Source organism: Lathamus discolor, chromosome 6 (assembly GCF_037157495.1).
Source record: "Lathamus discolor isolate bLatDis1 chromosome 6, bLatDis1.hap1, whole genome shotgun sequence".
Taxonomy (NCBI): domain Eukaryota; kingdom Metazoa; phylum Chordata; class Aves; order Psittaciformes; family Psittacidae; genus Lathamus; species Lathamus discolor.
In genome coordinates, this window is record NC_088889.1 from 10,611,007 (window position 1) to 10,637,002 (window position 25,996).

At 40.0% G+C, this 25,996-nt stretch overlaps 1 protein-coding gene across 2 annotated transcripts; it reads left to right on the forward strand.

The window, feature by feature from the left end:
* Positions 1-315: 315 nt before the first annotated feature.
* On the forward strand, positions 316-23,976 carry TMEM62 (transmembrane protein 62). Of its 2 annotated transcripts, XM_065685212.1 has the most exons (14): positions 316-600; positions 3,899-4,010; positions 5,060-5,197; positions 6,238-6,283; positions 9,435-9,576; positions 11,559-11,683; positions 11,831-11,953; positions 12,822-12,977; positions 14,440-14,599; positions 17,105-17,218; positions 18,159-18,243; positions 19,752-19,856; positions 20,544-20,662; positions 21,576-23,976. In XM_065685212.1, exons 1-14 carry the CDS (start codon positions 418-420, stop codon positions 21,900-21,902), a joined length of 1,935 nt encoding a protein of 644 aa, XP_065541284.1. In that variant the 5' UTR covers positions 316-417; the 3' UTR covers positions 21,903-23,976. The 2 variants fall into 2 exon arrangements, with proteins under 2 accessions (XP_065541284.1, XP_065541285.1); XM_065685213.1 differs by lacking the exon at positions 19,752-19,856.
* The last annotated feature ends 2,020 nt before the right edge of the window (positions 23,977-25,996 follow it).

Here is a 25,996-nt window from a genome sequence, read left to right on the forward strand (position 1 = left end):
GTGCTGTACTGGTAAGAGAACACGATGAGGCATTGGCCTCTTCGTATGGCCGGGTTTTGCTCCAGCCCACCAAAGGAACGGCCCGAGGCCTCCTTAGCGCACATACTTCCCCCAGAATCACCGAAACGGTTTAGGGGCTACGGCAGGCCGCGCGTTTCACATAACGTTTCGGCCTGTAACGTTTTAGCCGAGGCGTTTAACAGACACCCACAGGCCGGTCGCTCCAGACAGGTCACCGCGGAGGAAGGGAACCCCTACCCGTCCGCCCCCCGTGCTGCCATCGGTCCTCCGGGCCAACCACAGAGGAGCGGCAGGGCCGGCCCGATTAGCCGAGCAGGCGGGTGGGCCGCGATGCGGAAGTGCTGAAGCCGACGGCGCTGCCCGGCGGCGGGCAGGAGCGTTCGCCGGGGCGGGTGCATGGTGGCGGAACGGCGCAGGATGCTGAAGCTGGCCGCAGGGCTGCTGGCGGCGGCTGCCGTGGCGCTGCTGCTGGATTGGTGCGTGCCTTCGGGGGCGCCAGCGCCCGCGGCGGCTCAGCGCCGCCGGGACTCCCGGCCCGCCCCCGGGGCAGAGGCCGCCAACCTGCTGTGGGTGGTGCAGGTGAGTGGGGCCGGGGCGGGCTGTTCCCCTTCGGGGTCCGCCGGGCTGCGGCGAGGGGCGGGCGCGGGGGGGCGATGGCCTCCCCGCTGTAGTGGGAGGCTCTGACACCTTCTCCCGGTAAACGTCCCCTTTTGCTGTCGCGGAGGGTCTCTGTGAAGCCGACGTTACAGGTGTTCAGCTAGAACACCCGAAATAAGATGTGCGTGGTAGAAGCGAGAAATTAAAGCTCTAATTATTACGCTATCCTATGTACTATCTTGGTACCCGATCCAGTATTGTCTGCTGGGGTAGTAGATAGTGCCTGTCCCTCTCCCCTTCCAAAGCTCAGGAAAGTTGTGTGCATGAGAAAATAGTTACACAGATTTTTAGCAACGTATTGGGCCAGTGTAAGAGTGACGTGAGTTAGGTTAAATGTGCACAGCTTTCTTTCCAGGTTGAATGTAAATGCAAATTAACTTGGCATAGTCTTGGAAGTAAACTGTCACCTCTGGGTGAGCCTGTAGCCTCTCTTCGACTCTTTCCCCCAGAGCATTCTTGAAGCACTTACTGTATAACTGACTGCAAGCCGTATATGTATTTGCAGGTAATCAATGCCTGAGATTCACAGAGGTTGCATCCAGTTACTTCTAACAAATACGCTGCTTTTGCTATTTTGCTTTTATTCTCAAACCCAAGGACAACTTGCTTAAATGTACTAGTTGCAGGCAATGCTCTTGGTGCATCAGCCAAATGTATTATTAGTCCTTATGTTCTCTCCAATTACTATGTATTTTAAATGTCAATTTTTTTCAATATTTTTTCCTTAAGCGACTTAGGGCTTATCTCTACTGCAGAATAGATTTCAAGATGAGAAATATGCTTGAATTAATATAGATAAAGCCCCTATCCTTAGTTGCTATCTTGAAGAGACTCAACTACAGCAGTATGTAGCAGCTGCAAAGCTATGCTGACAAGCAGCGTGCACAGCTCCATGCAGCTTCTCCCATGTTCTCTCTGGTTGTATTACTTCAAGTGGAGTTCTCCCACAGTGCAGCTAATTTGAGACTTGGCTTTACTCTCAGGTGTTTATGTTCTCTTTCACATCTGCCCTTTAACAGATGCCTTATCATAGACCCAACTTGGAAATTAGTCAAGCACTAAATCCAGCACTGTGCCTGATGATGTTGTGGGAAACGGGCTTCAGGCTCCCTGGTGACTTCAGAGGTCTAACTTCGGTCACCGGATAGGGCCTTTTGTAGATCTTAAACTTGTATCATAGTAGAGGAAAAAAGAGAGAAGATCTTTGTAGAAAATCAGGCTTCCCAAACACTGACTGATAAAAGGTTGGGAATTTACATTCTTCATTGTTATTGGTAGAAAGTCTTGGGAGATTTTGCTCAAGCATCTGGAAACAGCAAAATTAGAAGTTTTTATTTTCTCTGTTTGATTGCTGAGATAGATGGATGAATTGCAAATCCACAGGTGTAGGAGAAGCAAAATAAGACATTGTATCTTTGTCAGTGGTTGAATTAGATTTAATGTATTGAGGTAGTTTTACTGTGCTTTTTGATTCTGTCGTGGTTTAAACAAAAGTCATCCATAAATCACAGTCGCTCTCTCACTCCCCCGCTTCTTGCCCTTACCCTGCTCCCGGGGAGACGGAGAGGAGAATCAAAAAGAATGCAACTCCCACGGGCTGAGATAAGAACAGTTTAGTAACTAAGGTATAACACAAATCACTACTGCTACCACCAGTAATAATAATGATAAAGGAAATAACAAGAGGAAAGAGGAAACACCTCAACACCAGCCAACCAATAACTTGCCCCACTCCCCCCAGCCGAGCACCGACCGATACCTCATCCAACCCTGCAGTCCCCCCGCCCTTCCGGGTAACTCTCCGTTACATCCTGGGCATGACGTGCTGTGGTATGGAATATTTTTTTGGTCAGTTTGGGTCAGGTGTCCTGTCTCTGCTTCCTCCCGGCCTCCCCTCCTCCCTGGCAGAGCATGAGGCTCAGAAAGTCCTTGGCCAGACCGAACATTTGAGCAGCAACTAAAAACATCGGCGTTATCAACACTGTTCCCAGGCCAAAAATCAAAAACACAGCATTGCACCAGCACTAAGAAGGAGAAGAATTACTGCTACTGCTAAACCCAGGACAGATTCCTACTAGCTTGATTATATTAATAAAAATGAAGTTAAGGTTATGTCTGAAAATGTTTACTTTTTTTAGCATCCAATTCTGATATAGGCAAAAATTACATATAAGCAAATGGAGAATTTCCCTAAGCAGAGTTAAAAAGAAATGTTTTCAGGCAATGCTTCCTACATATTCAGATGGCTGAGTAAGTAAACGCTAAGGCATTTTGTCTCCAAGGTATTTCATCTAGATTTCTCAAAATGGAAAAAGATCCAGGTTTATTAAATTGAATGTAAAAGTTAATGTTTTTCTTTCTCAGTCAGTGATATCGTCAGATGGCCATGAGCATGTGCTCACTGTTTTTTGAGTGTCAAATTTGTTTAAACTGGGGGGGATAAGTTACTAATTCATTGAAATGGAATGGCTGGTGGAATTGAAAGCTTTCCCCCAAGATTTACTTTGGACATACCTGAAAAAGCATAATATTAACAACAACAAAAATCTTATTTTCTTATTCTCTGCATCTCACCCTGTAGGTATCTTTTGATGTGAGGCCTTTGACTGTTCATAAATGAACAGCACCTTTTGCAGTTATGTGCAAGTGGCAACATCATTTCTTGGACAATCTTTGTGTTCATGAAGCACATGGGATAGGTTCTAAACACACTCATTAGCTCCATTAAAACGCAGGGGCAGAATGTTGTAACTCCTTCCACCCAGCTGCTGGAAATACCACACCAGGTACAAAATTAGTTATCAGTATGTTTCAAGTCCTAGGTGACTTTAATCTCATCTTGCTTTGCAGGACTAATTATTCTGTCTTGCAGCAAGATCATTGTGTTGTACCAGAAGCTCACAGAATTTGAAAGTTGACAGGCCAACTTAAAGCCATCAAAACTTGCTGTAGTATTTCCTCATATTATTGTATGCCCTTAGATTGAAAGAGATTTTCTCAGTGTAAATATGATTCTAGGGGTTAGAGATGCAGTGTTATGTGTTTGCTCTGCTTTTTTTCTTCCCTAATCATCCACTTCTGTTTCTCCCTGTATCCCATATACTGATATGAATCACTGTGACTGTTCTTACTTTGCATTCTTATATACATGATTTTGCAGAACAAACTGGGCAGCAATAACCCTCTGCTTGGGACAGCATTTAATTTTTCTCTTTTGCAGGTGTCAGATATTCATATCAGTAGATTTCGGGATCCCAAACGAGCTCCTGACTTTGAAAAATTCTGTTCCGAAACAGTTGATATAATTCAGCCAGCACTTGTTCTAGCAACAGGTGAGCAATTCAGCATGTGGATTTCCTGTTGCATGTGCTGTCAAAGGAAGAGCAAACAAGGAAACTTTAAAGCCTTAAGGTATCTTGAACAATGGCAATGAATTTTCAGCTGCAGATAGACTGCTAGAAGCAGAAGATAATAACTTTGCAACTTAAGAGAATTAGGTTTTGTCCAATGAGTGGGTCTGAGAGTGTTTAGTGTGTATTATATGTAAGAGACATAATTACGCAATATGGTTACTGTTTTTCCAGTACTTATCACCTCACCTTAGTTGTCCCTAGCAGCTCCCTTCCTTCTTGTCCTCCTGCTAGTAATTCTACATCAGTCTTCACTATTTGAAATTACAGAAGTTATCAATGTCTGGGATGAATCATTAAAAGCCAGTTTCTCTGTCAGAAAGATACCTGCTCATTTGTATGAAATTCACCTATCAATTAATGTAGGATTTCATTGCTGGTTTCTGTTTGAACATATCATACCAAGACGGGTGAAATAAGCCTTGCCATTCCATTTGATAGCTTGCTATTGAAATGGATTAAGTTTCGGCAAGCAAATAGAAAGACTTTAAGCTATTCCTATACACAAGGCTTTAGAATCTTAATGCTAGACCTGGACTTTTGTTTCTACAGGAAGTTACCTATCTGCTGCTTGCTTTTTGAGTTCAGAAATAGTTAGCATTCATTCTTTAACTAGCAATGCAGGAAGGCATTACCGTATGAACAGAGCTGGGAATGGTTCAAAATCTAATCGGAGCTTGCAGGGATACAGAAGGTGCGAAGTTAAACAAAGCTGCTCTGACTACAGTCTTCAGGTATAATGAATATGTCATAATTGTCTTTATTTTGGCATGGCATTAGTGAAAGTGCTGCAGTGATGTGGCTGACAGATGTTTCGACAGGCTGCTGCATCTACATTAGAAGGTATTTACCCTTGTGGTAACCTCTCATAGCAGATGACAGGAGTGTTTGATACACTTACTCTAGGACACATGGATGGCATGCTTACCTAGTTACAGTATTTGTGTAAGCCTTGCTTTGTGCACTTTCAGGTGACCTGACAGATGCAAAGACAAGAGATAAACTGGGATCTGAGCAGGTAGAAGTAGAATGGAAAACTTACCAGTCAATCCTGAAGAGATCAAGGGTCATGGAAAAAACCAAGTGGATAGACATCAAAGGGAATCATGGTAAGAAGGAAATTAAACACCTCTTTCTTTCCTGAGATTACAGAGCTGATTTAGACAAGTTAGAATATAGAGGTAAAAAAAAATTAATCTAAAGAATATAGTACTTAGTAGCACATTAGTGGTGGCTGTGAACCAGAAGGGCTTGCCATCTACATGTTTGCTTCACCAAGGGCACCCTTTGTTTAGAGGCACTTTCTGGAATATTAGTACCAGGGAAGAAGGAGTCTTTGTTTATTGCTTTTGCCTTTCAAATGGTAGAACAGAGCTTCAGATGTTAGTTTCCAGGTCATTAGCTTTTATACCACCTTTTTTAATTGAAGGGCAAGCTGTAACCTTACCCTACTGAAGAAATGGTTTGAATTAACTTTTCATAGACCTGCTCCCACAGTTTTAAGTTTAGAAGTGTCACACATTCAGCATGCAAAGGAAAACTGAATTCTTTTGAACAGAAAGACCTCATAGAAGTTTCTACACATCCTAGTTGTTGCTACATTCTAAGCAGTCAAACACAAGCTAACAACCTTTTAAGCTATATAAGCCAGCTGTTACAAGAAGGGCAAAACTAGGAAGCCTAGCACTTGGGGGAAAAAAGTGCATATGTTGTCGTATGCTGCCCATATGTGACTTTTTACTCCTATTTCCCTATCAGGCCTCTGTTACCAGCCTTAATGATGGACTTCAGCTGCAGGAGAAACCTCCCTAAGTTGCTGTCTGTTTTATACACCCTTTTTTAGATGCTATTGCTACTTTATTTTCCTTGCATAAGTTAGATCTTACCTATAGAGAATGCACCCAGTCCAAAAAGCCTTATGGCCAAAGTAGAAACGTGTGGTTAGCTTTTAGCCACTAAATGGCAATTTATATTCCGAAAACAACTTTAGCTTTGAATTGAAACTTAAATGAGAAAACTGTTCTTGCTTTTAGGTCTGCTGTATCAAGTATATCCTGTGCCTGCTGAGAGCTTTATTTCAACACAAGGAAATAAAATACAGAGGTCAATGATCAATTTGATCTTAATTTCTTTTTTCTCTCCCTTACAGATTCATTCAACATTCCACACCTGAATAGCATTCGGAATTATTACAGGTACTTTTATTTACCATTATATTCAAGATCAAACTCGCTAGACTATATTGTTTTCAGTTTCACATATATGCTTTTTTCACTGACTTTCCTATAGTCCAGTATCGTATTTGCTATTCCCCCATCGTTTCCGATGCCAGTTAGTAGACTAGACTAGGCTGAGTAAATAGAGCATTCTTTGCACAGACTTCTTATTTCTTATCCCTCTGTGTTTTGTAATTGAACATATTGTAAATCTGCCTGTGGCTAGGAAATGTTCTGTTACGTGTTCAGTTTCCTCAGAGCAGTTGTATGATATATTTCTGTTCCCAGAGAATGCTTTTCCTCCTCAAAATATATGAAAGAAAAGAAAAAGAAAGCAAGAGAGTACTTCACTTTTAAAAATGTTTTTTCTGCATGCCCAAGAGGGCTTTTCATGTCACATAGGTCTAAATTTTTTCCGAGCCATTTTAGAAAACTGAAAGTAGAGCAGGAAGAAGGCAGATGGTGATGATGTGTGGACAAATGTTCTTGAGGAACACATTTGAGATTTACATGTGAAGATAAGTGAGGAAACTTCCCTTTCTTCAGCTGGCTATTTTGCTTGCACATTGTAAAAGTAACCTTAGTTGTAACCTGTGTTTAACTTTGTGCCCTTCACAAATCTGAACACAAAATCTTGTTTCATAATTTTGGTGGTGCTTTCAGCTTTGACTCTTTGGAACTGGAGGAGGACTTGGAAATCTAAACTCTACTTTAATTCAGGCTCTTAAGCCATCCACTTTTCAATAAGAGGACAGATTAAACATCTGATATCTGGGCAGATATGTTTTCCCATAAATTCTGTGGGATAGGATCCTACAGCAGCTGCATTTTCAGGAGAACATGGAATTCACATGTGGATTTACCATTAAAGGATGAATGTAGGGTGCTAACAAGGCTTTTGGATGTGCTAGTGCAGTGCACATCCCTGTATCTTTTGCCACAGTTGTGGCTACATGACAATCTGTTATCAGTCTTCCACTCTAGTTTAAGGTTGCTATCAGAAGTCCTAGTGACACACATGGGAAGATGCAGCACCAGTGAATTTGCCAGATCATCCATGAATTGTTGCTTGGCCTGGACAAGCTTATTGTTTGGAAAGATGCATGGATCACCTGCCTCTAGTCTACACTGAAGATGCACTGGTAGTGTAGGCTTAAATTTTAGACTAACAATACTGCGTGTGCCTTTAACATAGTAGGATAGACCAAACTGTTCTAACTTACTAACACGAAGAGAGAAGGGAATGTTCAGCTGATGGGGGAAGGAACATCATGGGACTGATAACAACTAAGGAGACAGTAAATACGACCAAGGATGCCAGCCTTTACGTAGCAGAGCGGCGCCCAACGCAGAGTGAGACTGGAACAGAACAGAAGCAAGGACATACCAACTGCTAACTCAGCACTAGGACCTTGCAAGCATGCACAAGCACTGAGGTCATTCAGTAAACACAGTGAGGAAGACTACCAATGACCACTGTCATAGAAAGACAGAAATTGTAGGTTATGACCCCAAGCTTCCAGTTTTCTTATTGAAGTTCATAATAATAGTTTTAACTTCAAAAAAAAAAAAAAAGCAGTGTGAAAGGGCCTTTATGGCGTTGGAGGTATTGATTTCTATCTGAAACTTCTTTTTAATATATTGGCTTCAGGACAACCTTTCTGGCAATTTCACTGTTTATTCTGACTGGTGGAGGAACAGTGATATGAACTGCTTTCCGGATGGCTGTGTTCAAACTATAATCATCCTCTGAACTCTGGGGTGTTCTAGCTTCCACATATCATGGAGGGAGTTAAAAAAAATGTCAACCACACCACCCCAAAAGCCCCAACCCCCCCAACAAACTCCCTCCCCACCCCACCCCAGCCTAAAAAGTTTTAGTTAATCTCAGATTTACTTACAATTATTTTAGTTACATAATTTCAATCTTAATTGAGCAATTTAGTAGATACCATTTGTTGTAACGTTATCAGTCTTTGCCAGTGGAGGATATGTGCAATTCCTATCTAGCATAAAGTATCAAAAGCACTTCCATTTTAGAAGTTAAAAAAATGAAAATACATGTTGTCAATGGAAAAAGAACAAACAATGAATATATTCATTATTACATGTACTTATCATAGGAAATATTAGCATAAATCCATGGTGGGGTAAAAAGGGTGGAATTAGTTGACAAGTCTTGTGCGTCCTTCCCTGTTTACAGGTCTTTCTAAGAGTATTTCAAGATTAAGATTCAAGAGCGTAGTTAACATCAGGTAACATGCAAAAGAGCAGCGACACTTTTTGCTCTCTTCTCCTACTCTGTGTAATTCTGATGACATTCTACAAGTGTCAGGAGAACTAGTAAGATTCGCTATGTCAAGAAATGAAAAAGCAATAAGCAAGAGGAAATGATGCATCCTTTGCTATGTATAAGATTTTGTGTAGTGTAGTGTTTCTGTTTTGGATCTTCTGGCAAATAACTGGAAAGATTCAATATTTCTTTGGTTCAAGATCATATTTCATTAGCCAACAGCTGATCATTCTACATCAGAGTAACGTAAGAAACCTTCAACAAATCATAGAATCATAGAATGGTTAGGGCTGGAAGGGACCTTGAGGTCATCTAGATCATCTAGTTCCAACCCCCTGCCACAGGCAGGAATAGTGGAGACAAGACTTGATGTTCATGATATTTCTAGGTAAGCAAAGAAAGATTCTTTTTGAAAAACTATTTCAGATACCAGCAATAAACACAACACAATAACTTGTTTTCCTTTGCAGGTCTCCTTCAGTTAAGAGTCGTGTAAGATCCTGCTGTCCTTCATGTTGCCTATTTGTTTTGTATCATTTATGCTGCTGGGCCTATCCTTTATCCATAAAAACGTACCACATAGCTCAGGGAAAGTGTATTTATGCTAACACTTTTTGAAATGTTTGTGTACTAACCTGCTGCTTGTCTTATATGACATATGTGATGCATCTTTGAAGTACAGAATCTCAATGCCATTGATGTTTTAGAAGAGCCTTTACTGCAGTAACAAGGTGGAACTAGATCTAATGCAAGAAATTTTGCATTCATACTACACAGGTAATTTTTGTAAATGCTACAGGCTTTCCTAACAGCAATATTTCCATTTTATTTTGGCAGGAAATACTCTGCCTGGCATAAGGATGGCTCTTTCCATTACATCCACACCACACCTTTTGGGAACTATTCATTCATCTGTGTGGATGCCACGCTAAGCCCAGGCCCTAAGAGACCCTATAATTTCTTCGGGATTTTAAACACGGTATTTTATGAGTCTTGCATTCCATTTTGCTGCTGGTTTACTTCTATAATGGCTTTTTGGGGGGTTTGTTTGGGGTGTTTTATAAAGAAGAATTGTCTGGAAGATTTGTGCTCACCTAAAAGAGTCTTTATGTTTTTAAGTTATTAGGCATTTGGGATATTTATTTAGAAAAATTAGTCTGTCACTTAACATATAAAGTATAGGTGTTTTCTCTCTTAAATAATTCAGTACAAAAGTGTCAAATTAGACATTTTAAGAACACTGTCAGTAGTTTCTTAGCATTTAGCTAGGCTTGCATGAGAATTTCCTTATATGCTGTAAAGTTTAAAACACAATCAAACTTTCTCATCTCATTTTTGCTTTGTTAGATGCTTTTTTTGTTGTTGCTAATATTACAGATTGGAGAGTTGCACTTCTCAAGGGAATAATTTGAAAGATAATCCTATAAAGAAATGTGGAATTTATGAAAGTAAGGTCTGATCTTCTGAAACCACAAAATTTACATGATATTGTTTTGAGAATAACATTAATCCCAGTGTTTCAACCGCATATCATCTTAGATAATATTTTACTTCCCTTTTATTTTTTTCTGTGTAGTTTATTGATACGATTTTGTTCTTGAGATACTCTTCTGAAGTGTTGGCAGAGAGTTACTGTGTTCTGGTAAAGCAATGTCATGTTTTGCCTATGATAAAGACCTCAGGGAAAAGTAAAAAGTTCTCCCTCTAATCTTGTCTAAAGAAGGCTGGACATCTAATGAAGTGTTTGTAAAATGCTTGGTGATGCTTAGATAAAAGGTGATGTAGGAGTGTCGAGTACTGTTCTCACTGTTTACTGTAATCCATAGTGGGTGCAGTAGATTTGCAGACAAACTCTCAAGAAGCTAAGAAATGCTGTTGAGTCTAGAGCTCCTTGGCTGCAGTAAGTCAAGGATTTGCTTGCTGTTTACCAGTAGCAGGAGTCCAGAGAGCATCATTTGCAGATTTTTGCACAAAACTGAAGGTAGATACCTGTAAGAATTAAACCTCTGCCAGGAATGTGAAAAATAAATTAGATTTGTATTAGTGATTTGATTGCATAGCTTACATAAAAATACTCTTAAAGCCCAAATTCATAAAGGCAAATGATGTATCATTTCACTCGATGAGCCCATTACATTAACCCAGAATGGTATTCTGGATTAATTCTTTTTGAATATACTTTTATTTCTTTTTGCTTTGTTTGTGTCCTTCAGTATTTCTTTTCGGGTAGGAGGGAAAAGAATATGTTGGTGGTTCTCTGCGTTACCCTAAAAGATGATCTGCAAAATGGTGGAAGAGTGGGTTGAAGTTCTTTTCTGGTTTTAGTTTTCCTGCCTACTCTGTTAGACTTTGAGATCCTATTAGTATTGGGATTCTCTCTGGACAGTGAGTGGCTTATGTAATATTGGAAGTCAGACAAGTAAAGGAGAGGAATTTTACCTGCTGTGTAGAGTGTTAGTTTTGCCTAACTTTAACAGCAATGGCTGAGTAATATTTTAAAGATACAGTGTCATAATTCATCCAGTTAAATGACTGAAGCATATGGTGCATAGTTTGTGGTCTGTCATGCCTATAAAGGCTGTCTAACAACTTACGAGATAATATGGATGATAATTATAAGGTAAAGATGTTTGTAAAGTCAACTCAAGTGTGTTGTCATTGACTATATGAATAAGCAGCAGAACAGTTAGAAATATCATTTACAAAATCCTTCTTGATACTGTATTTTTCCTATGTTCACTTGCAAGGAAGGTGTTGCATGTCTTGCTTTTGCTTTCTTCTTCCAGCACTGGGTTTTAGGGATAGGTCTAGTAATATGTTTTGGTCATGCCCAGGTCCCGGGAGCAACTGAGATCATTCTCTTCATTAGTGTCTTTCTGCTTCCCTTTTGCTGTTCTTTCCAAGTAGCCTGAATGTTAAACAGCTTTGTTTGGTTGTCTTTCAAACACCTGCCCGTTTCAGAATCAAATGAAAGAACTATCTTTGATGGCAACACAAAGTCTGCGCAGCAATCATACTGTCTGGTTTGGCCATTTTCCCACCTCAACAATCATCTCCCCAGCCCCAGGAATACGAGCATTGATGAGGTAAGAGCTTTCTTTTATTCCTGTATGTTTTCAGTCTGAAGTACATTTCTTGCCCCTCTTCACATCCTTGTCTGTCACTTTTCAGGTTTTCTGCAGTGGTATTTTCTTCTTATCCAAATAATCACAATTCTTATGTTCTTTTATTAGTTCTGCCACAGCCTATTTATGTGGACATCTCCATACACTGGGTGGGCTGATGCCAGTCTTGCATAGTCAGCATCGTGGCGGCACTCTGGAACTTGAACTGGGAGACTGGATGGATAATAGGAGGTAAGTAAACCCTAAGTGAGCAAATTGTCATATGGAGCCTACTCATTATGCTGTAATTCCCTTTTATGCTGTTTGGAGAACTTGCAAGAAGCATTAGATCTGCCTGACTTGTTACTACTATTGATGTGTTTGAAAAATTTCTCTATGTATAACTTTGGGATTTTTTTTCCTCTATACCAACAGTATGCTAATAAATTGAGTAATTTTTAGATTAATTCTTGATATTTAGAAAGTGAAAAGAAGACATCTCAATGTCAATTTAGGATGCATTTAGTATTCAAATAGACAAACAAATTGTAATAAATTGTAATAAAATTCAGCACCACTACTTCAAAATATCCATGTTTCGCACCAGCTGTTAGAATTTTAGAGACAAAAACAGTCTACCTAGGAAATATTACCTTAGCAGTGTATCAAAAAGTGTCTGATGCTACATGAAATGTATAGTAGATATTAGCTTGTATATTAGCTTTTATCCTGCAGTAATCTCAATAAAGATACTTGTATGCCTATAGGAAGAGAGCACACTGAGGTCTATGTCCATAACTAGAGTACCTACCCAGACACTGTAGTAATGTACATTTTATTTGAATTCTATAACGTTCATTTATCTGATTCATGTGCAAAATTCAATAGATGTTGACGTTTGGAATTTTGAGTAATGCTTGAGTGATTTATAAAAAAATGAAGCTGATCAGAGGTAACCAGCTGTACAGTTAATACAGGAGAATTGGTTAAGATAGGATCAGCTACAGAAGAGAATAAATGAAAAGTAAAAGAAACAAGCTTGGGTTTGGACCGTGGGAAGGATGGGAATCAGCTGGGCATGCAGTAGTTCGTATTAACAGAATTTTTCCTTTCATTATAGGTACCGGATCCTTGCATTTGATCATGACCTCCTGAGCTTTGCAGATCTTACCTTTGAAGAATGGCCTGCAGTACTCATCACCAATCCCAAATCCTTCCTTTACAGCAGTTCTGCTCATGAACCACTAGACAAAATTCTTTATTCCACTCATATCAGGTACCCTGTAATCTCCTGATGTGTACAGTATTTAACTATATTATGATAGTCATTTTTGGTTATAATGTACATCTATATATGCGTATACATAAACCCTTTTTTTTAAATGTGTATGTCCATCATTCTCAGATTTCACTTTTCTCTGGAAGATTATTCCTGAGAGCTCAGTTTGTATCGTATCTGTGATAAAAGGAGATTATATAGAGCAAGTTCATGTTCATTTTATTTATGCAGTTAGTTTCCTTGAAGTCAGTTGAACTTAATTTATGTAACCAAAGCTGGTAGAGTTAGATTAACACATAATTTGTGTTATTTATCTTACGTGGTCATGTTGCCTCCGTTGATTTGGAGATTTTGTCTGTATTTTTCCAAGTGTTTTCTCTATTTGCGTTGGACTTCTTAGTCTCTCGTGATTTCAGTTTTACATCCTTTATATATTAAAACAGCTTATGGCTCTGCCAATTTTCATATTGGGCTTAAGTCTCTCCATCTTCCTATTTTTACCTTTTCTATTTTTGTTTTATTTGTTTTTCAAATTTCTATGCACTGTACAACATCTTATATTTGCTGTTAGACTAATATGCATGAAATATATCAGTATATTACGTACAAAGTATTACAAGCAAAGGAAGTTTCCCATACTTTTCAGTTAGGAAGCAGCATCCTACTAAGTTTACCTACTTTCCAGTTTCTTATTTAGAACCTTATCTGAACATTCTTATAATTATACTAAATAGATGAACTGTAGAATCATTCACCATAACTATGTGAGATGCTGTCATTTGACTGAAACATGGTCTGGAATGCCTTTTGTATTGCCAGAAATGAAAGAAATTGTATGTGCAATATATTGAGTCTTTATTAGTATCACTGTTTCTCTGAATATGAGAACTTCCAAGTGATACCCATTTGCTGGTATCTCAAATCTGTATTACTTGTCTTGCGTTCCACTCCATTTCTCATAAATTCGGTTACAAAGACTGAGAGGTTATATTCTGACTAGCAAGAAGGAAAAGAAAAATAAGACAGAGGGGAACAAATACACCCAAGAACAAAGGCCTTTAGGGAGAGAGACTGGCAATTTTTATTGAAGACATCTGCATTATTTGGTTCTGTGTCTGTATGTGTGCAGGAGGATTTGTGATAGCAAATGTTTTAACAGTGGCAAGAGTTCTAAGATCATTTCTGCTAGGACCTGAAGATGTCTGCCACTTTTTTTCTGTTTCACAGCCCACTTTTCTATCCTATTCTTTTTCACAATACAATACAAAACGTTTTAACTGTAGGAAAGAACTACCATGTTGCCATTAGCCTTACAGATGTTTCATCAGTTTAATTTATAACTCGTTTGAACTGTGAAGTAGAATAGTTCAACACTTTAGGGACTTCTCTTCAGGAAGTAAGGACAAATCTGTAAATCCTGTAACAAATCTGTTTACTTTTATGTTTATTCACCCCTTAGAATTCTGGCCTTCTCTCCTTCTGTCATTACCTCCATCGAAGTTTATATAGATGGAGTTTACTTGGGGAATGCACATCAGGTATCTGGGCCTCTCTACGTACTGAAGTGGACCCCGCAGAACTACAGTGAAGGGTTCCATCACGTAGATGTGACTGTCCAGGTAAGCTGTCGGCATTCTTTGTATTGAATTTTTTATGTTGTCATGTCTGCTCCATCACCCTTCTGCATCACATAACTATGGACGAAATACATGATACAGACTTCCTTTCAAGTTTGTCTGATTACAAAAATGAAAGGATTTATTAAATGAAAAAACACTGCTGAGCACAAAACCCTACATAAAGCATCTGGACAAAAGAAATAATTCTTATTTTACATCAGAAATATAGTAAGACATAATAGAAAAGCAAGTAATTGGTCAAAAATAAATTATTTGGGTAAGAGGTAAAATTAACTTCTAAGGTTGTCTTTCAAAAAGAAACAATTGAGCTTGATCAAGGAAAACCTATCTGAAGGGGGCCTATAGGGATGCTGGGGAGGGACTCTTCATTAGGGACTGTAGTGACAGGACAAGGGGTAATGGGTTAAAACTTAAACAGGGGAAGTTTAGATTGGATATAAGGAAGAAGTTCTTTCCTGTTAGGTTGGTGAGGCACTGGAATAGGTTGCCCAGGGAGGTTGTGAATGCTCCATCCCTGGCAGTGTTCAAGGCCAGGTTGGAGGAAGCCTTGGGTGACGCAGTTTAGTGTGAGGTGTCCCTGCCCATGGCAGGGGAGTTCGAACTAGATGATCTTGAAGTCCTTTTCAACCTTAACTATTCTATGATTCTAAAACAAGAAGTAGCCTCATGTTAGTTCAGAAGGCTAAAGAGCTGGATCTGTAAGATTGGAATGTTGTGTTTGATTATCAGCTTGAATTTCTTTTCATTACTTCTTACAGGCTGACAGCCAATACAGCTTCTCTTTCCTAGAACATCAAGCTTAGCTGATATTAGATTACTGGGTGCAAAATAGGTTTTTTCAGTGAATGCTTCTGTTCTTGGTACTGTGTTTTATTTTTGTACCTTCAAGTGGTCTTGAAGAACTTGGTCAGACTGTTGCAACATTCTGGACATTTGCACAATAGCAATGGGAAAGTCAGCTTTGCCCTGCTTGGTGGACCCCAGCTTGGTATTACTTCTCACAGGAAAGCAAACCTTTTCTTCCTAATGGCCTTTCTGTACTTTCAGTGTTCCCCTTCCCAGCTTGTTACTGACTTCCGTGATGCTTTACCTGTAAAAGCTACATTTTATAAGTGGTTTATTTTCTGGAGTCTTTTGGGGTTTTTTAATGATGATGAAAACATGCACAAAACTGAGTAACATTTGAAAAGGGTTATACAGGCCTGCATAGCAACAGTTGCTTGCAAATACATGCTGCTTGTCAGGTAACTGAATGTGATTTTTAAAAAATGAATTTCCTTTCCCCTCCAGTCATAAATGACTATTACATCTAGTAACCAAATAGTTTTTGGAAAGCAAGGAGGATGAGGCATTAACTTGAATTAGGTACCTAGAGAAAATATGACTACTTAATTGTACGTTGTTCCTTGGATTGTCCAGATATTGCCTCAGCTGTAATCACACTAAACACAGTGAATCCTCTACTATAAATAAACCTTTTATTGGGTACTGGAAGATAAGGTGTTGTATTGGTTTGCATGGCAAGCTTTTGGTAGCAGGGGGGCTACAGGAGTGGCTTCTGTGAGAAGCTGCCAGAAGCTTCCCCTATGTGCAATAGTGCCAACCAGCTCCAAGACGGACTGGCTGCTGGCCAAGACCATCAGCAATGGTGGTAGTGCCTCTATGACAATGTATTTAAGAAGGGGGAAAAGTTACTGCACAACAGCAATGCTGCTGAGTGGGGAGGAGGTAGATAATCTGGGAGTAAAGTTAAGCCTGGGAAGAAAGGAGGAGTAGGGAGAGGGTGTTTTTAAGATTTGTTTTTATTTCTCATGATCCTGCTCTGATTTGATTGATAATAACTTAAACTGATTTCCACAAGTTGAGTCTGATTTGTCTGTGATGGTAATTGGTGAGTGATCTGTCCCTGTCCTTATCTCGACCCACAAGCATTTTATGGTACTTTCTCTCCCCTGTCTAGCTGAGGAGGTGAATGATAGAGCGTCTTTGGTGGGCATGTGGCATCCAACCATGGTCAACCCACCACAGCTGTCAGTGTTACACATGCAGAAATATCAAACTATTGAATAAAGGTAGCACTGTTATTATTTATCACTATCAGTTTCTAGCAAATATGCCAGAAAATCAGCACAACAAAGCTTTTAAAATAGTTTAAGATTGGCTATTATCTAGAATTGAGCTTTCAGAAAACCAGTCGTGGGGGTGCCAATAAATAGTCACTGTCTTCCACAAGTTGCTGAATCTCCGAGAGGTTCTTATTCATATGTAGCACTTTGAAATTATGATCTTATGGTCACCAGTTTACTTGGAACTACAAAACTGACAGTAAGTAATCCTTTGTCGGTAGAACTATTTAATATAGCAGTATGCCTGACATGCATGCATCAATTGGATCTTCCCAGAAAATCTGCAATGATAATTAGCAGCTTTAACAGGATAGTTTGTGCCCTACTGGTCTCTAATTGCTCTCTTCTTTCATTCTAGGATGCTTCAGGTAGAATTAGTACGCGGAGTCATATATTTGCTATGGAAGAAACCCTCTCTCTTAGATTTGACTTTTGGCCATCTGTTATTCTTCTCACTGACCACTATGTTCTAGTAAGTGCTTTCAGCAAAACAACTTTCATTCCGGGTTGGTTTCCCTAGAGACAGCAGGAGTATTTTCCTAATTCCTGATAGACTTGAATGCACTTTGCTTTTTCCAGATATGACTTCATTGGAATTTCACAAATATTTCAAGTTTCCTTTCTCAAGTTGCACACTTCAAACAAGAATGTGCAGCACAGGTTCATGCAAACAGTTGACTCCACAGATTTAATCACAATTGTCCATTTTGGGACATAGGTATATGCACATTTTGTGTAAGCAGGAGGAAGAAAAGAATCTCCTGGAGATAGTAGAAAAGGAAAACATTAAAGAAACCTTCACTGTGATCTGTTGCAATATGTGTACTGGCAAGACTGAAAAGTCTCCCATCAGCTGCTTCTGTTACAGGTAGCTCTAGCAAAGAGGAAGGCAAAATTCCCATTGACTTCCATAAATTCCAGATCATATCCAGAAGTGTTACAGGTTAGTACATGCAAAGAAGGCATGTCATAATATTTCAGGTGCACTTACAGAAGGACAATGTAGGAAAGTCCACATGTCTGTAGATAGTATCATAATTGGCTCAAAATTATGTTAGTTTCATTAATCAGTAACTGATCTTCTCCACAATGTCTTGAACTGCAGTTCTGTGCAGTACAGCACTTAGAACATGTTTTTCGTAGGAAGTGTATTTACACTCTTTCAATGGATACGTTTTACAAACCCCATTTCTTAAAGATTCAGCTCTATCACTTGCAGCCATCCAACTGAACTCAAGTCAGTAACATGCAAGTTCAGTAACTTAGAAACTTCTGTTTACTCTTCATTTCAGTGACACCATCAAGCTTTGAATATATGTTCCAGTTAGAAATCTTTGTCAGAAATCATTCTGTCAGTACTCAAAGACAGTGACTTCTCCAGGGCTTGCTTAGAGTCAAACCTGTCATTTCAGGCTCGTGTGCTCTTCGGACTGATCGTGCTGATTCAGATCACCTTGCTCGTTATTTTCAGGTATCTCCAAAAGCCAGCACTCAAAGGTATGAACCAATGTTTGTCTGTGGTTTTTATAGGATCTACTTTTCCCAAAACCTAAGTAGTTGCACTGTTAATACCCATATGTATTTTGCATCTAGTACTTTGACTGGGTTCTCAGAAGCCGCTGTTTTGCTTTTAGGGGGTCCCAGAAAACCTCCAGTATATCAAATAAAGCAACTTAAAAACTAAAAACTTGATCAGATATCTTTGTTTAAACAGAAATTCAATTAATTGAAGTCAAAAGGTTTCATTTTAATTTTCTCACCGAAGAATCCAATGTAAAGGGATAAGAATATTTTATTTTATATTAGTTCTGCATGTGTGCTTGTTTCATTACAGCTGACATAGAATTCTGTGTCACCTGAGTGAAGAAGCACTTCCTTCTACAAAATCATTCTTGTTAATCTTTGCAAGGAACATGAACAGGCTTGGGTCTTTCTCAGAATAATATTAAGACCAGTTCTGTCATAACTTGGAATTCCATTTGTGATAAATCTGGTCAATGAAAATTAATGCTGTTAAGCTTGTGGTGTTTATCCTTTGAACAGTTGTTTGAGCCACACCTTACTAATGAGATTTTTCTGGAAGCCACCTCCCTTCCTATTCATGTCGGTGTATGTCCCTTCCTTTATACTCATAATCACATAGCATCCTGAGGTAACTACAGCTGCTGCTTACATAAAAGAAGAATAGAACTGCAGTTGCCTTTATGGAATTCAGCAGCTAAAAATGAAAAGAGCTAGCACTCCGTGATCGGCCAGGTCCCTGTAGACCATGACAAATGCTTTACACATTAGCGAACAACTTCGTTAGAGCTGTTGATTTCCAAAGGTCAAGCTTGCCCTCCTCTGGGAGTTAATGCTTTGTGGGAAGGGCAGCCATGTAATAGGTGAAATTCTAAAAGCTAACTTTGTTAGGAAGCCTCTCTTCATCTCAGCCTGTGGTCTGCTTCAGTTGGAAAATGAATATTGCTTTTGGTTTGGGTGTTTTATTGGCTCACACACTTGTCAGAATGCTGCCATTTCAACACCTAGCCTTCGTTTTATCTGAGTTGCTGTCAGATCTCACTAAGTATATTTAATCAAAGAAAATCGAGTTAATCTAGGCCATGCTGAGCTGCCTTTTTGGGTTTGCATAGCTACTGTTTTGATTTACTTTTCATTTCATTTTCTCCACATTTTTCATTCTAGCTAACTTCATTTTCTGGGTATAGAATGGTCGTTCAGTTTTATAACATACAATAAGTGTACTCATTTAGAATGGCAGCTGCTTCTGCTGTTTTAAACATAGACTGTTATATTTATTAGTTCCTTGCTTTCAGTTATCACAGTAATAGTAGAAACGCATTTCTTTGCATCTGTTCTCTTGACATACCAAATATTATTTTTACATTTAATAGAATGAGTAAATAATGTGCAGATTTGTTTCACAAATAGAAATATATCTATTTTTATATGTGCGTGTTGCAAGCTGAATCAAGTGCATGTTGTTAAATGTTGTCTCTCTTTAGAAAAGCCAGGATTACTTACTCTGACCTCGTATTCCCTCCATGTGTTCAGTAAAATAAACACACTCTATTACTCAATTCTGGTTCTGAATTTATACACCATTCTGGGTAAGTAATCTAGAGTATGGGAGGATTTAAATGACTGTATTTAGATTACACATCAGATGTTGATGGGAAATGAGACTTGTAACATCACGGAGAATAGGGAAAACATAAGTTACAAAATCTATGTGGAACTTGGAAAGTTAATGTCCAAAGAGACTAAAGGTTTATTTGAAGAGCCTAATTTGGAGCCCTAGAATTAAATGCTCGCTTTACTTTCAGAATAATTAATAATTTGAGTGTCTTTAAATTTAATTGGGTTTTCACTTATTCTTTGAGTAAGATCTGGTTGTATCTGGGTGTAAAATAAGTACGTGGAATGTACATTTCACATGACATGTCACTTAAGATATCTGGGCTCCCATGCTAACAATCTTAGCTCATTTCATCTCTGATATATTAATAAAATAGCTACTTTTTTGGCAGTCAGCATAGGGTGCATAACAGTGCAGCCTGTCGATGTTGACTTCTGAGCTAAGCCAAGCTGGAATTGTTTCTGACTTGCTGTAATTCTGGGGAAAGGCCAGTGTTTGATAGAACTCATCTTTTCACTTCTCTTATAAGGAAAATGTTGTCTGTGGTGTTGAAAATGGTCACAGAGATGAAACCAACTTAAAAGTATTTTTATTGAATGCCACAACTCATTGGTGTACTGTACTCTGATGGTGCTCTGTCTGGTTTCCTCTCTTTCAGGACCATGGTTTGTAGGTGAACTGATAGATGGCCACGTGGGGGCCTGCTTTTCCTTTGGGGTCTTTGTTGGTGGTTCCTTCTTACAGGGCAGTTTGACATTCGTGGTTGGGATTTTACAGGTACATATTTATCCAAATTAAGCTGACAAACTGTTTTTTTTTTTTCTGAGAATCCTTTTTTCCTGTTACTTTTTTTAATAGTTTCAGAAAGAAAGGAGTCTTGGAAGGATAGAGCAGATTAGTGGCCATGCCTGACTACAACAGCTCTTTCTTAACTTTCTGCAAATGTAAAGGGCAGAAGGGAAGGAGACAGTGCGTTATTGTCTCAGACTTCCCTTTTGCTCTATTTGATGTTGCTTTGGGCTCCCTGCATGTCTGCATTAGAGACCATCTCTACAGATTTACCACTGCACATTTTTTTGTCCTTGGCTCACACAGGTTGAAGTGATTAAGCCAAAGAAACTTAATGGCCAGGGCAGCCCTTGCCAGATGAAGATCAGTAGGTGTCACTCTCCAAGTACACGAGTCCAGTTTTCCTAGCAGTCTGACCTGCCTGCCCTCTGTTTTTCCAAGCTGCCATTAGTCCGAGAGGGTGTGTAGTTCCTTGGCATTTATGCCAGACTAAGCTCGTGTTGCCTCCTTCACAGTCCCTCCCTTATGCCAGCGCTAATGCTTGTCTGACACTACAGTGGGCTGGGTCACAGGGCTAAACTGACATAAGGACCTTCCGTTTTTACTGTGCTAGTATTTTGCCATGTGTAGCTCTGTGAACCAGCTCCAGGAAAGGTCAGATTCATGCCAGCACCTCCCACAGCAAGGGAGAGGGCAGGAATGCTTGGCCTGGACTGAGACACAGGCAGCTACAGCTCTATCAGCTGCGGAGTTTTGGAAGTGCATCCTGAGATTCCAGCTCTGAGAATTGTACTCAGCTCTTAGAATGGGACAGTTATACTCTTTATCTTCCTATGTCCTCATGGATGTTATGAAGAACACTTGGCTTCCTCATCATATTTTATTCTGCTCTTCTTTTCAGATGTTGTTTTTCAACCTGCCATTGATGGCCTATCTGTGCTGGTGCCTGTTGCTGCGATGCCAGGGTCACAGTTTCTGTTCTCACATCCGTCAGGCCCGACACATCATGACTGTGTTTGTTCACCTGGCAATGACACTCGTCCTGGCCTGGCAGGTCTATTCCTGCTATTTCCTGCAGCGAACCTATGGGATGCTGGCATTCTTCCTCTCCCCGATGAGAACATGGCTGGTGCTGCTGACCTCAGCTCTTATTTATAAGACCTGGACACTGAAATCATCTGAGCTCAGAATTTACATAGTAGAAATGAAAAACTGTCAGAGCTCCTGAAGTACAATACAAGTACTTAAAGTTCTTTGACTTAAAAACTGCCAAGGCATAGCCTATAGTTTTGTGATGCTGGAATTCCATACAGCCCAACCATTAGGTGCTAAGATGTGAAGCTGCACCCGCACTGCTACAGGGCTGTATTAAATAGTAAATGTATAACAATATGTAACATATACTTTTATTGTATTATACAATATGCTGTATAATACATGTTATGTAATACAGTTATACACTATACATTAATTCAGTATACAGGAAACTGTAGAATAATCTCTTTAATAGGGGTTTTTGTGATACAGAAGATAGATACGTCCATATGGATCACAAATGGAAATTTACTACTGTGAGTGGAAAAATATTTTTAATTCATTAAATTCTTGATTTTTATAATGCTGGGGGAAACCGAGAATAGATCTGATAATGAGCCCTAGGGTTTGTGCTTGACTTTGCTTTTTATTTCAGGATTTACATGTATTTTTACAAGACCAGACCAGATGTCTTTATGAAGTTATGGTTATTACAAAGGTGCTGCGGTGGCCTTCACAGTAGGAGTCCTTTGCTTACACACTTTCCCAGTTCATAATGCTGTATGTGAGCAGTTTACAGGCTGATAGATGTGTTTATGCGTATTTATGTTTATCTGAGCCATGGCCTATTGCTCTTGTCCTGGAAGGGCTGCTGAATTAACATGTTTTCTCTCTGGGAGGAAGGAGTCATGTCTTCTTCCACTGCTGAAGCTGCCACTTTTCCTACATTGATCAGTGAAAGGATGGCAAATGATTACTGTTGCTGGGATTCCCAGCTGCAGTCAGAGTTCAGGTTTAAAGCTAAGAATGGAGACAATGCCCTCATGATGGGAAAGCCTGAAGGAATCGTGTGGACTGATGCCTGTCATGTCTTTAAGCAAAGTCAGGGCTCTATTTCTGGGTGTCAGTCAAATGTGCCAGAGTGACCTGGCAAAAATCATTTCTTGGTTTTCACTTTTTCTAAGTCTAAAAATGGTGGAACAGTTACACCGATGAAGAATGTGATGATGCAGAGCCAAGAGAGCTGAGGTGCCTTTATCTGTGAAGTCAGGAGGATGCTGGCCTGCTTCACAAAGCTGCTGTAAGTGGAACATTTAAAATACCCTCAGTAACTTTACAGTAACTTATTTATGGCTCCTCAAGAGAAAAGAGGAGCAATTTATTTCATAGAATCATAGAATAGTTAGGGTTGGAAAGGACCTCAAGATCATCTAGTTCCAACCCCCCTGCCATGGGCAGGGACACCTCACACTAAACCATCCCACACAAGGCTTCATCCAGCCTGGCCTTGAACACCGCCAGGGATGGAGCACTCACAACCTCCCTGGGCAACCCATTCCAGTGTCTCACCACCCTAACAGGAAAGAATTTCCTCCTTATATCCAATCTAAACTTCCCCTGTTTAAGTTTTAACCCATTACCCCTTGTCCTGTCACTACAGTCCCTGACGAAGAGTCCCTCCCCAGCATCCCTATAGGCCCCCTTCAGATACTGGAAGGCTGCTGTTAGGTCCCCACGCAGCCTTCTCTTCTCCAGGCTGAACAGCCCCAACTTCCTCAGCCTGTCTTCATACGGGAGGTGCTCCAGTCCCCTGATCATCCCCATGGCCCTCCTCTGGACTTGTTCCAGCAGTTCCATGTCCTTAGAAAAAAACAGCAATGACTGCAGACCATACAGGGAAATAAACTGAATTGGAAGAAAATCTCAACTACAACTAAGACCTTTTGCTATGTTTAAAAAGTGACAGCTTTCCTATTCCTTAATTCCTGTTCCTCAATGATTGACAATATAATAGGAAAAAGAGAGTAATCGCTCTCATTTGCATCAGTTAAATACATTAAGAGAATAGAGTGTCATTTGTTGCTACATAAGTTTCTTTTGCAAAACTATTAGAAAATCAGAGGCAGGGCACAAAATTTACTCATGAAAAATTTGCAAAGCTGTGGGAAACGCTATGGAAAAAGTAATCATAAACTGATATTTTGTGATTAGATTATTTTTACATGATCAGGAAGCATAAGGGGCAATAAAATATTTCATTATCTATACCCTGTGACAAGACTAAGACTTCCTTTGTTGTGGTGGTTGCTGTCGATTGCAATGTCATCAAATCTCAATGTAATCAAATGTTGTGGACTTAAAAATCTTGCAGTCTGTCACATACTCACTGTTAGGCTCCATGGAATGAGTTGGGTAGACGGATGGAATTCTGTTAAGAATCTTTCAGCACTATTCTTAGTGTGGTGAGCAAAGATGTTTTATTTGTAGATGTGTTTTCCATGGCTCCAAGGACCCAAATAAGAATCACATACTCTGAAAGGTGGTCAGTGTGTGAATTACACACGTTTGTGGTAATGATGTAATAAATTCTGAGAGAAAGGGACTATCTGACCACCCTGGTATCACAGGTAACACACCATAGAAGCACCCCTTAGCCCATGCTCTATAGACACAGCTATTGCAGCTTTTTGTTGCCAAACAGGCAAGTTAAACTTACTTTGTCTCATGATAATTGAGATAATTTTCTCCTTAAACAGTTTGCATAGAATCACAGAATAGTTTGGGTTGGAAGGGACCTTAAAGCTCATCCAGTTCCAACCCCCTGCCAGAGGCAAGCACACCTTCCACTAGACCATGTTGTTCCAAACCCCATCCAACCTGGCCTTGAGCACTGCTAGGGATGGGGCAGCCACAGCTTCTCTGGGCAACCTATGACAGTATCTCACCACCCTCATGGTAGAGAAGTTCCTCCTAATATTTCTTTCCAATATTCTAAAACCTTCGAAGGAAAATACCAACTTTCCTACTTGAGCTGCAGACTTACACTTTAAGACTTTCTTCGCCAATACCTCTTAAAAGCTTTTTAATTCTTTGTGTCTCAGCAGGCGGAAAGTTCTTAGAAGCACAGACTATAAGCTAGCCTCTAATTTAGCTGTCCTTATCATATAGCTAAGTGGTTGCCCAAGTTAACTATGAGTAACAAAAATCACACCAAAGTATGTTTTTCCCTTAAAATTCAAACAAAATAAATCAGTTCAATAAAATGCAGCCCATCTCTCAGAACCCATCACCAGTTACTTAAAACAAACTAGCAATAACTGGATAAACTTCTGACAGTTCTGCAGATGAGATGATAAATCTGCAAGGCACCCTATAAAGAAAACTGAACTTGCTCCTGTTGGCCTGTGTTGTGGTTTAAACCCAACCACAAAAGCTCGTTCACTCACTCCCCCCCTTCTTGCTCTTCCCCTGCTCCTGGAGGGACGGAGAGGAGAATCGAAAGAATGCAACTCCCACGGGTTGAGATAAGAACAGTTTAGTAACTAAGGTATAACACAAATCACTACTGCTACCACCAATGATAATAATGATAAAGGAAATAACAAGAGGAAAGAATACAACACCTCAACACCAGCCAACCAATAACTCGCCCCACTCCCCCAAGCTGAGCACCGACCGATACCTCATCCAACCCTCCAGTCCCTAGCCCTTCCCGGTAACTCTCCGTTACATCCCGGGCATGACGTGCTGTGGTATGGAATATTTTTTTGGTCAGTTTGGGTCAGGTGTCCTGTCTCTGCTTCCTCCCAGCTTCCCCTCCTCCCTGGCAGAGCATGAGGCTCAGAAAGTCCTTGGTCAGACCAAACATTTGAGCAGCAACTAAAAACATTGGCGTTATCAGCACTGTTCCCAGGCCAAAAAATGAAAACACAGCACTGCGCTAGCTACTAAGAAGGAGAAAACTGACTGCTACTGCTGAACCCAGGACATTATCCACCCCTTACTCCATACCATTCATGTCATGCTCAGATCCCACATTTTCAATATACCATCACTCTTATCTCAGTGCACTCTTATCTTAGTGCATGGACCAGTCCCTATAAAGCTGCTGAGACCATGTGATCCATGATGTCAGGCTCCATCTCTTGTAAGAGTCTCTCAGAGCAGCAGAGGCTGTGTGCAGTGTTCACACTTGTGAATAACTTGGGCAATAGTGTCCTGAACCCAGGACAGCCTGCAATGCCCAGAAGGCACAGATCAACAGCATGGACTAAAGTGAGATGATCC

What these genes read in the sequence shown, in the direction of transcription:
- TMEM62 (XM_065685212.1), top strand. Translation starts at nt 418, where the DNA reads ATGGTGGCGGAACGGCGCAGGATGCTGAAGCTGGCCGCAGGGCTGCTG. An exon ending in ACCTGCTGTGGGTGGTGCAG is followed by an intron (nt 601 to 3,898) that starts GTGAGTGGGGCC and finishes TCTCTTTTGCAG; the next exon opens with GTGTCAGATATTCATATCAG. An exon ending in AGCATTCGGAATTATTACAG is followed by an intron (nt 6,284 to 9,434) that starts GTACTTTTATTT and finishes TTATTTTGGCAG; the next exon opens with GAAATACTCTGCCTGGCATA.